The 12,683-nt window shown below is 34.5% G+C and overlaps 1 protein-coding gene across 4 annotated transcripts in view; it reads right to left on the bottom strand.

Moving 5' to 3' along the window:
• Positions 1-12,683, bottom strand: part of Fgf13 (fibroblast growth factor 13) — a 500,490-nt gene that overhangs the window by 63,574 nt on the left and 424,233 nt on the right. For all 4 annotated transcript variants that reach the window (XM_070039641.1, XM_070039645.1, XM_070039646.1 and 1 more), the window contains one exon: positions 11,005-11,108. In XM_070039641.1, the coding sequence (XP_069895742.1) occupies positions 11,005-11,108 (104 nt within the window). The remainder of the gene's footprint in view (positions 1-11,004; positions 11,109-12,683) is intronic.

Raw genomic sequence — 12,683 nt, 5'->3', positions numbered from 1 at the left:
GTGGTGAGAGTATAGCAGTGGATTTGTAAAATGCAGTCTTTTTTTGTTATAGCATTTGCTATAGACAATGGACTTTTATCTCTTTGAATTTCATTTCTGAAAGCTATCACTGTCCTTACCTGGGATTTCATTGCCAATTACAAAAGTGTTGTGAGAAAATGCATACCTTTTGGCTGTTAAATATTTTTCATCTTTAGACTCTGATCTCCAATTAACTAGCAAAAGCCAGAATTGGAACTGTGGCTTAAATAGTAGAGAGCTAGCCTAGAGCAATAAAGGCAAGCAAATGCCCAAGGCCCTTACTTATAGCTCCAGTGCCCAATCGAAGTGTGTATGTTTCCCTCCTAGGTAAAAATAAACATCATCCCTAACTTTGATCACTCCTATTACATTCTGTGCCAAAATTCCAATGCACATCTGAGCGTTTTATGGGAAGGAGTATTACATATTTGTGCTACTAGCTATATGCAAAATATTTCCAAGAAATCATTTGAGGTTTCCCCTGTAGTTCTACTTCCAGGGTTGTCAAAAAGAGTTAGCATCAGAATACTTGATGAATAACTTAATCAGAATTTCTGCACAGGCATGTCATCTATTCATACGTTCAGCCTGAGCAAATCACATTAAATGTATTAGGGGTTTATCAGTTATTAACCTTGGTCACAGCAATTATAAAGATCAAAGAAATGTTTTCATTTAAGGTTTTTCTGTTTAGAAGTCACAATTACCTTTAGGCTTTGTAATAATGAAAACAAATACTACAGCCTTCAATTTTTTTCTTGTGTGTTAGTAAACAGTTGCATAATCTGAATTGTTAACACATAAACAGACCCACGAAAGGTTGTAATTGTGTCCTTTGCCATATTTTAAGTGTGCAGAGAAGGCTAGACAGAAATAATATGCTTAGTCTTTATACTTTGTTATAAAAATGGCTGTTAATCATTTCAATAAATACATATGAAAAACATACTTTTTGTTTAACACTGTTCTAAGACTAAAAGTAGAATGAGAAGAAAAGAAACTAGTTACTAAGGCAAATTATTTCAAAGAACAAATTTCATAGAAAGAAGGACAATTTGGGAAAAGTGTCTTGATGAGCTTGTTTTATGTTTTGTTTTCCTATTCTGCTGTGAATCAAAATCACTCAAACAAGAAGACAAGAGCCTAAAAAACATCACCATCAAAATATGAGACTTACTGATAATCACATAAAACAAAGTTACCAAGTTTTCCTTATTCTCCTTCATAAAGCTTTTAAAAATGACCAAATATGTTGCTAGAGCAATATCCAAATGTTCTGTGCAAGTTGCATATTTAAAACTGAATGTTTTAAGGACTTTCAAAATAAACTAGTATCATCATGGCAACAGAGCAATAAATACAAGATTTCTTTCTTCATTTGGGGTGTGTGGTGTGGGGTGTGTGTGTGTGTGTGTGTGTGTGTGTGTGTGTGTGTGTGTGTGTGTGTGTGTGTGTGTGTGTGTGTGTGTGTGTGTGTGTGTGTGTGTGTGTGTGTGTGTAAAGTATTTTTACATCTGGCTTACTTATTAAAATTCCTCTCACTTGTTCCTGCCAATTATTTTATTTTTTAGCTCCAAAAATACTGAGTTTTCCTATAAATATGAATTTAGCTTCAGAGTTAAAACCTTGAGACATTCTGATAAATATGTCCTCCATAACTTCTAATTTAGATTATGTTTTTCCAGTTGGCTTCAAAACAGAGTATTGAACCTATTTTGTTATTTAGTTTTTACTACTATTTTATCTGTCATTTCTGAAAAAGCAATATCCTGAGTTATTTTATTCACCTAAGAAAGAGTACTATCAACCTACGAGCTCTGGTTATTTTTGTAAAGAGATCATGAAGAGAAGATACTTGACTTTAGGTACAAACAACCAGATATATCTAATTCCATATTCAAATAATTGCAAGCTAATGTTTCTATTACAATTTAAGGAAACTTTCATTAACTGCAAACAATACTAACCATATGGAATCATCTGTGACTTGGAAATTTTATTTTAGTCTTGAAAATTATGCTGATTCATTGGTGCTCTGAAGAAAAAAATCTAAGATGAATATGGCTACTTTTTTCCGACTGAAATATTTTTAAGGAATTCATAGCTGAATAGCACCAAAAATAACTAAGCACTTTTTTAAAACATAAAAAGCAGAGACATTTAGTAACAAAGAAAATGTGCTTGCTTTCTGTTTTTCTTCCTATAAATGAATTTAACTTTTTGTATTTCTCATTTCTACAGATGTCATTCAGAAAAGTATATACATATAATTATCATTATGTTATAATTCATTAATGTTAGTACTACAGTTAAAAATTATTTCATTAAAAAAGCTTTAAGTCTCCTCCAGTGGTTAACTCCTGTAATCCTAGCTACATAGGAGACTGAGATCTGAGGATCACTGTTTGAAGCCAGCCCGGGAAGGAAAGTCTGTGAGACTCAACTTCAATAAACTATTCAGAAAAAGCCAGAAGTGGTGCCGTGGCTCACGTGGTAGAGTGCTATCCTTGAGAACAGAAAGGCTCAGAGACAGTGCCCAGGTTCTGAATTCAAGCCCCAGGACCAGCAAAAAAAAAGTTTTATACTTATTGGCCAGGTGCCAATCGCTCCCGCTGGTTATACTAGATACTCAGGGGGCTGAAATCTGAAGATTGTGGTTTGCAGTCAGCCTGAGGAGAAAAGTCCACAAGACTACCAAAAAAGCCAGAAATGGAGGTATAGCTCAAGTGGAAGAACATTAGCCTTGATCAAAAGTGTTCAGGGACAACTTCAAGGCCTTAATTTCAAATCCCAGAACCAGAATCAAAGATAAAATTTCATAGTCCATACTTTTTAAATTTCATATAAAACACACAAATGCAGCAACTTAGTTACTTTTTAATTAAGTAAAAGTTACAAATAAAACTTACAACCAGAAGATAGTATTTCATGTCTACTTTGGCTTGATATTTCAATATGATAATGCTCATTTTCTTCTATATAGCATCTGATACTACTCATGTTTATTTTAAATCAATTTCCTTTGGTAATTGGGTAAATTTCTATTTCCTAAAAAGCTCTAATGATTAAGCCAATACTTGTAATCCTCTATAAAAATAAATCTAGGAGTTAAATTATTTGTACTTGCTGATATACAGATTTAACATAATTCAAACATTTTATGTGCTAACAGTATCTGTTCAGATTCCATCAATCACTATATGCCTCCCATATTAGAATATATACTAGTGATGTGAAGTCATATCATTGAGAATTAGGTCTTAAATTTTCACACTGAAATCAGAGACATTAAGCAAATCAGCAATAGAGAAACCTCAGAGTCTACAGATAAATATGTGAGACATCTTAACATGAACCAACATGCTATCCATGATGTGGAATTAAAATCATTATCAGAACTAATTTTAATATATTGGCATATCATGGACAACATGTACCATAAAACAATTGTACTTATGTTGTGTTAAGAATGCTGAACCCAGACAAATCTTTGCTGCTCTATCCTATTTTTCTTAAGTTTTGTTATGGAAAAAAAAACATCATGTAACATTTCCCCAATTTGACTACTGTAAAATTTGTATAGGGTATCAGGGAATCACTAGTCATCTCTTAGTTTGTTTATAAATTATATTACTTTCCTTTTTAATAAGCTTTTCATTATGAAAATACTGTACAGAGGGGTTACAATTACATGAGCAAGGCAATGAGTACATTTCTTATCAAGCATTGTTGCCTCCTCCTTTGTTTTCCCCTTACCATCCCTGCCCTCCCATCTCCACGACTACATCGCCTCCCACCAACGTTGTTTCTAACGTATTTATAAGGTGATTTTTTTTTTATTGTGAGAATACCCTACAGAGGAGTTACAATTACATGGGCAAGATAACGAGTACATTTCTTATCAAGCATTGTTGCCTCCTCTTTGTTTCCCCTTCCCATCCCTTCCCATACCCCCACTTCCCCAACCTGATCCTTCCCCCGCCCACCAAAGTTGTAAAGTTCATTTTTCGACATAACGACTTGTACATCTCATTGTTGCAATGGGTCCACCTGTATCCCTAGTTAAACGATTTGTTTTTTCCATTCCCCTCCACAAATTATACCAACATCAAATACAGTGAAAGCAGGGGTTATATCGTGGGGGAGGGACACACAAAGCAACATAGAAATCATCTTGTAAATATGTTAGAAACAATTGCATGAAAGGAAAAAAAACCATTTGAATACTTATCTTGGGGTTCACTCCCCTAACATCAACTTATCTGACCTTTTCTGGTTGACTCAGACATATACTAGATATTGCAAATAATGGAAACTATGGGACCTATGTTTCCTTGGGCCTGGCTTACTTCACTTAATAGAATTTTTTCCAAGTCTTTCCATTTCCTAACAAATGGGGCAATGTCATTCTTTCTGATGGAGACATAGAATTCCACTGTGTAGATATACCACATTTTCTTTTTTTTTTGGGGGGGGGGGTCCGGTCATGGGGCCTGAACTCTGGGCCTGGACGCTGTCCCTCAGCTCTTCAGCTCAAGGCTAGCGCTCTACCACTTGAGCCACAGTGCCACTTCCGGCTTTTTTCTTTTTGCTTATGTGGTGCTGAGGAATCGAACCCAGGGCCTCTGGCATGCAAGGCATGCATTCTACCACTGAGCCACCTTCCCAGCCCTAGATATACCACATTTTCTTAATCCATTCATCTACTGAGGGGCATCTGGGTTGGTTCCATATCTTAGCTATGGTAAATAATGCTGAAATAAACATAGTTGTGCTGGTAGCTTTAGTACTTTGATGAAAATTGATGCAAAACTTCTCCACAAAATTTTGGCCAATCAACTTCAACAATTCATCCAAAAAATCATACACCACGATCAAACAGGATTCATTTCAGAGATGCAACTCTGGTTCAATATATGCAAATCAATTAACATAATTCATCACATGAACAAAAGCAAGGATAAGAACCACATGGTTATCTTAATAGATGCAGAAAAAGCATTTGACAAGATCCAACACCCCTTTATGATGAAGGTTCTGGAAAAATTAAGAATCCATGGAACCTTCCTCAATACAATAAAGGCTGTATATGACAAACCCACAGCCATCATTATACTCAATGGTGAAAAACTAAAGCCATTTCCTCTAAACCAAGGAACAAGACAAGGATGTCCACTCTCCAATTCTCTTCAATCTAGTATTAGAAAGCCTAGCTACAGCAATAAGACAACATGCAAACATAAAGGGGATCCAAATAAGGAAAGAAGTAAAACTCTCCCTCTTTGCAGATGACACGATCTTGTATTTAAAGAATCCCAGGGACTCTGCTCCCAAATTACTCAAGGTGATTCAAAACTTTGGCAAAGTAGCAGGGTATAAAATTAACCCTCAAAAATCAATGGCTTTTCTGTATGTCAACAATGAGAAAAGTGTAGCTGAAATTAGGAAAGCAACTCCATTCGTAATAGCCCCACAAAAAATAAAATACCTAGGAATTAACTTAACCAAAGAAGTGAAGGATCTCTATGATGAAAACTTTAAAAACCTGAAAAAGGAAATCAAAACAGAACTTACAAAGTGGTAAAAGGTGATTTTTTTGTTGCTTTGTATGTCCCTCCCCCATGGTATAACCCCTGTGTTCACTGTATTTTATGTTCGTTTAATTTGGGAAGGGGAGAGGAAAAAACAAATTGTTTAAATAGGGATACAGGTGGACCCATTGCAACAATGAGATGTACAAGATGCTATGTCAAGAAACTAACTTTATATTACTTTTCTTAAGAAGATTTAGATTCCTGAAAACATTATCTTAAAAATTAGGGTCTTACCACATAAACGGAAGACAATTGAAATGAATGCCAAGATATGGAAACAAGAGGGTTTTTCTTTTTTTAAGGTACTATGTGAAGTTATTTCTTTTTTCCTTCATTTGTATTTTTTCCTTTGGTTTATCCTGTGTTTTCACTGTTTTTTTTTATTTTGGTACCCTGTATCTTGTATATATGTTTATTTGATTTGGGGAAAGGAAGGAAAATAACAAAATGTTGAGACAAAAGGTAAAGGGCGAATCAATGCAACGGCAATACTCACAAGACAGTATGTTAGAAATGAACTTTACCGGTTGGGCGGGGGAAGTGGGAGAAAATGATGGAAGTGGCAATAATAATCAACAAGGAATTTACTCATTACCTTACTTAGGTAACTATAACCCCTCTGTACATCCCCCTTACAATAAAAGAAAAAAAATAGGGCCTTAGGAAGAGGATGTTTACATGGTCTCAAAATGTCTCCTGATGGATTGTTTACTAGAAAACAAATAAAATAAAATAAAAAACCAAGAGGTATAACATAGAAAATCAGACATCTTGACTGAATCATCAAAACTAACATTACCAATAGTTATAACTCCAGATGCTATATAACTTCAGACAAATATTTCTAACTCTAGATAACACCTATACAGTATCTGTCTAGAAACACTTAACCACAATACAACAATGAAAAACATATCAAACAACCTCGAATTGGAGTGTTTCTTTGGCTTATCTATAAAAATTCTACGTATCACCTTCATGACCCTGCTTACCACAAAAAGTACCGAAACTAGAAGGTGCATGTATTCGTACAAGCATATAAACTTCAGGAATCAAAGATATCTTTCTAAAAGTAATATGTTTTAAGGAAAAGTAATATGTTTTAAGGCATTATCCAATAGGAAAGATTTCCACTTAATATTTACATTTATTTTTAATGCTAATTATAAGAAGTTTTATGGAGTACAGTGTGATGAGAGGGAAAAGAAAACTTGGTAAATTTAAAGTATGTAGGAATTATTCAGTAGAGAAGAAAAATGTGCCCCTCAGTTTAGATTCAATGTGACTAGACCACTGCGGTCAATAACATAAGCGGACTTATTCTCAGGTCATCAAGCTAACTACTGTGAGAAACCTATTTTCTTCTATTTAGTTAGGTGTGGTAGTCGCAGGATGATAAAACATTGCAGTTATAAATCATTTCCCTAGTCTTTGGAAATCATGAATGTAAAAGGCTTCCTGATCAGTGGATTTCTACTTGTCTACTCACTTTGTACTCAAGAAGTGGGAGCATTGATGAAGACTAAATAATTATAGGTAAAGAAGCTACTGAATTGTAAAATAGTCTAAAATGAAAAGCTTTTGGTTTAACTTGTGTTTTCACAATCTTGTGTCTAATATTGCTGTTGCTTCCCTATAAAAATATATGGTAACATACTACTCATTTTCTCTTATTTAAAACTCTTGATTTTATAGTTTATACTTATATCAAGCAGTTTTGAAAAGTTAATTATAAAATAGCTTCATGGTATTAAATATGCTATGAAGTTTTGAGGAACTCACAGAGACTTATATGGAACTCCTTAGGATAAAAAAAAACCAAAGGTAAGAAGAAAGCTCTTTATGCACAATGAATAATAATTTCCTTATAGTTTGAGAAAAAGTTATATCTCTGTGGAAAGTAATTATGTTATGAAATAATACCTAATTATGATTCTCTGCGCCACAGATGGTTTCTCACTGCCACTTGAGCCTACATCAAGTCTGTCCCCTGTGGCAACAAGGAGAAAACAGGGCGGGGGGGAGGGGGGAGGGTGAAGTACAAGAATGTTGAGATTAATCATGAAAAGTAAATTGTTAGCTCAGAAACAATAACTACATGGAGTGTGTGTGTGTGTGTGTGTGTGTGTGTGTGTGTGTGTGTGTGTGTGTGGTGTAGATTTGAAAAAAAATTAAAGCTGAAATATAAAACAAGACAGAAAAAGAGATAAAATGAGAAAGCTCTTTCAAGGATCAGAATTTTTCATCATCTCAGGGATAGTCCTTCAAAAATGTAAAAGGAAGTTGCTAATAGGAGCAGAAAAGGATAGGCATCAGAAATTTAGAATACTCCGTATAAATTAATGGTGCTTTACTTCAGTGGTTTCAACACAAGCAAATTCCTTACTGCACTGATTTTTGCTTTCTTCTTACCTTTGATCAAAGGTGTTTTCTGTAGTAGAAAAGCCATGGTGTCAGTTCACACGACAAAAATGATTGAGGGTTTTTTTTTCTTTGGTTTTTTTTTGTTGTTGTTGTTTTTGTTGGTGGTGGTTGTAGGGCTTGAACTCTGGACCTGGGCGCTGTTCCTCAGCTCTTCAGCTCAAGGTGAGCGTTCTACTACTTGAGCCACAGCGCCACTTTCAATTTTCTGAGGTTTTTTTGTTTGTTTGTTTTCCAACCTTCTTCTTGATGAACTTTTTGGTCTTAGCAATATAAATTGCTGAAGTCATTAGGATATAACTTGATCCTGATATAGTCTGGGAACATTTTAAATATGACAATAAAATAGAATATCTACAGAGGATGGTGATGAACAAGGCTTCCCAAGACCTAATCAATAGGGAATGAGAGGAACTGGAATTTTATCCTGAGAACATTCAGATTTTTTTTCCTATCATAGACAAATAGAGTACTACTCTTTATATGAGCTCCAGGATCATCAATCAGCAATCTTTACTCCCTAATAAAAAAACATAGTTCCATATTTTTAGTTAGAAATGTTACTTAAGGTTTTTCTCTCCTTAATAGGAAATGCATACAGTTCTACACTTTGCTATCCATTGGTTTTGACATCATAGAAAGGAAAGCCATAAATCTACAAATAAAGATTCCCCTAGGAAGCCTTTATGAGAAATGAACAGACATGACATTGATAGTTACCAGCTTTCTGGAATAATGGCTCCATTTGAATAGTACATTACAAATTTTCAGTATTAGTCCCCTGCATTTAATATTGAATGTTCTAATTTTCTCCAGTTGGAGCGCCTGATATGTTACATAATTTAAATGATTTTCCCCATTCTTACTTAAATATTTCCAAAATGTGCGGGATTTCTGAAGGATTTTTACAAGATTTATTCTCAATCAACCTTTCTCATCATTGTACCATTATAGAGATGACAAGCTACTAGTGAAATTCTGAGTAATTATTTCCTATGCTATCTGGCATTTACCTTCTCAAGAGTATGCTCATTATATTTAATTTCCTATTCTTCATGACTGCATATTAGTTTCAGAAAGCATTCCTTTCACTAAAAAAACTACCTTTGCAACTGTTTCTGTTGTTTTAAATGAGATAACCTAGCATCTTTTATTATTAAATCAATTTACCTTAATGGACAAAACAAAAAAACACTTTTTCCTATAATTTATAATAATAGCATTACATTAATAAAGTGACAGGCTTCATGAAGTTGGTAATTAATTCAAATATTTATTTAGTAAAAAGAACAAAAGTCCAATATTTATTTGTTAAGCAATGAGATGGTTGAAATGGCCTGATAGGAACTTTGACAGTGACTAGAGTTTGAGGTGAATGTTAAAGAATAGACCCTTTGTAGTCTTGCTGTTTTCTGAGCCCTTCCCTTTCCCATCCTGGCTGCAGAAAAACAGGGCTATAGCCTGGTTTCTACAATATCTGCTTTGATGTAAATTCAGGGAACAAGAGAGCGAGAATGAATACAGGTTAAGTGTTTTACATGTAGTTTGATGAAAAGATTTTATAGTCATAATAATAACCTCCTTCAAGGCAAGCTAATAAGAAGTTTGACAAGCAATCTTCTTCATTTTAAATATGCTATCCTCTTCTTAAAATACAAGAATTAAAAATAAAGACTAAAAATATTCGTAATTTAAATGGTCTCCTGAATTCTCAAGCAAGATCTACTGATACAAATGAAATCCAAGCTCTGGTACTATACCATCTTAGGTTATATTTAAACGTTAAACAATTTGAAGCCTTCAATTCCATCCCATGTTCTTTATTAAATTACAGTTTGTGTTGACAAATTTGTCTGAAAAACTTCATTTTTCACTTGTTTCACCCCAAACTTGTGAGAAAACTGTAAGTTGTAATTTATATGCAAGAGAGGGTAAGCTGTGCTTGACAGAAAAAAAATGGTATGTTTAAAGTATATGTTTTATACATATTGAGGAGAGGAACTCAAAAGGCACTAACATAAAATAATGAAAAAGGGACAGAAATGTAAATCAGTATATATTATATACATGTACTGAGATAGCACACTGTAGGCCATAAATATATGATTATCATGTGTTAATTAAAATATTTGATTTGACCAATGTATCAGTTAATCACACTTGTAATCCTTGCTACTCAAGAGTTTTAGATCTGAAGATCACAGTTCAGATGCAGCCCAACCAGGAAAGTCTATGAAACTTAGCTCTAATTAATCAGCAGAAAGCCAAAACTGGAGGTTTGGCTCAATTGGTAGAGCATCCGCTCTGAGTAAAAAAGTCAAGTGAGAGAGCTTGAGGCCCTGAGTTAAAGCCTCAGTACCAGCCAAAAGAAAAAGAAAAATATTACAAATTACATAAAGAAGTAGAGATGTTTACTATCCCAGTTTGACAATTAACAATAGGTATATGTATCAAATTATCAGAAGTTACCCCATAAATTTGTATAACTAAAGTAATAATAAAACAGAAAGTAAGTAGAGATAAACAGCAATCATCCGTTATTTGAGCAGGTAAGAAACAAAGCTCTACAAGCATTTCTAGAACTAGCCTTTGTCCTAACGTTGATTTAAGGGGAGAAGCTCATTAATTTCTTCTAAAGTAAACATGAATAAATATATACAATGGTTTTGCTTCCAAAAGCTTGAAAGCAAAACACAGGACAGAAAAACTATTTTATGCTACATAATGACCCAAATGACACTGTATGAGAACATTTTCAGTATCTTAAATCTTACACCAAGCATGATAGGTAGAAATTATTAATTAGCAATAGATACCATTTTCATAAGAAATTAATTTGCCTGTTCAACTGATATATATATATATATATACCTATATAACACTCTCATCACTCTGCATTGATAACATATATACAACACATTTTATTTCATATCAGATGAAAACCAAAAACATGCACTCAAAAGCTTACCGAGGTGTACAAGTATCCCTCACTATTCATTGCCAAATACAGCTTGCTTTGAACTCCTTGAATAGCCACCACTCGAAGACCCACAGGGATGAGGTTAAACAGAGCTGAAATATGAAAATAATGTTACAATTCTAAATTTCATACCCTTCCAATGTTTTCAGAAGAACTATTTCTCCAAAAGTAATGTATGTGTGGTAACTACAGACAAATTATACATAAATCCATATATATATATATATATATATATATATATATATATATATATATATACACACACACACACACATACATATTCAGAAATACACAGATAGAGGCTCATTCAGTAAACTTGACTTATGATTACAGTCACTTAACTAGGCCTGTAACTACAAATTTTTTTCTTTCAGTTGTGGGGCATGAACTCTGGGCCTGGGCACTGTCCCTGAGCTCTTCAGCTCAAGGCTAGCGCTCTACCACTTGAGCCACAGAGCCACTTCCGGCTTTTTCTACTTATGTGGTGCTGAGGAATCGAACCCAGGGCCTCATGCACGCAAGGCAAGCACTCTACCACTGAGCCACCTTCCTAGCTTGTAACTACAAATTCTTAAACACATAGGGAAAAATGGAAGACTTTTATCCCTGTGCTATAGTTTTGTGGGGTTTTTTAAAATAATGCTGTAGAAGAGGAATCAATTTGAGGGAAATCCTATACAAGGAACTAGTTTGTATGTTACATATTTCCTACTCTGTAAATGAAGGTTTTAATGTCTTCCCTTGGACAGGTGCTGAAACTCTACAGGCACAGATAAGATCTATTGCTTGGGTACTGAATCCTGGGCTTTTAGAAGGGATTCTAATCCAACACCCTCATCTAAATTATTAGTATCATTTCCAATGCAAATACCCAAAGTAAATCCAGGTCTTGAAGAAAATGTCATTTTTTGTTAGTACTATCTGTCTAAAGTAGTACTTTAAAAAAAAAAATGACTTTTTCCAAGATAGGGTTCAGAGGGTTCCTAGCATTTCATCCTCAAGAGCAAAGGTCACAGGACTGAAAAATCAGGAATTTGACAAAAGCATATTCTATTATTTTTGTTTCCTACAAAACAGTTGCAAGTGGGCAGCTGATGGGTGCCAATGAGGCCTTCATTTCTCCATGTGAAGGTCTGACTTCGTGAAACTTACACGCAGGCTTCTCCGCACAACCACACACCACTCACTGGAGACAACCAGTGGGTGGCCTCCCACTACCAGCTGTCTACTCCCTCCCACATCGGGAATAAAAATAAAACAGCACATTTTTAAAACGTAATGCTTGCCACACACATTTTTTGAAAATAGCCTGTGCACCTTTCCCTCAAGAGACATAGACCAATGCTGATGATTTTTGCCTGGTTTTGTAAGTTTATCAAGGGTTGAGGCTATTTCTATAAAGAATGTAAGGGGACCAATGCATAGGTATAAGACGTTTATCTGTGATCATTCATACCTGTCCAGTATGGCTGCAAAAGGATAATTAAGAACTAAATATATCTTGGTGAAGCCACAAATTTTCTTTCCCTTAAAATCACAGTGATACCAGAGAGAAACTGTACATACTGTACAGTTCAAAACATAAGGGTTCCTACCACATGTCACTGATGGTGCTTCATGTACTACTCATCATACTAAAAACTGTATTTTTCTGTTTCTGTCAGGTA

This window comes from Dipodomys merriami, unplaced genomic scaffold (assembly GCF_024711535.1).
Source record: "Dipodomys merriami isolate MVZ:Mamm:240054 unplaced genomic scaffold, mDipMer1.0.p SCAF_3, whole genome shotgun sequence".
NCBI classification, from domain to species: Eukaryota; Metazoa; Chordata; class Mammalia; order Rodentia; family Heteromyidae; genus Dipodomys; species Dipodomys merriami.
The sequence above is the reverse complement of the archived record's forward strand: the minus strand, read 5'-3'. Positions and strand labels throughout refer to the sequence as shown.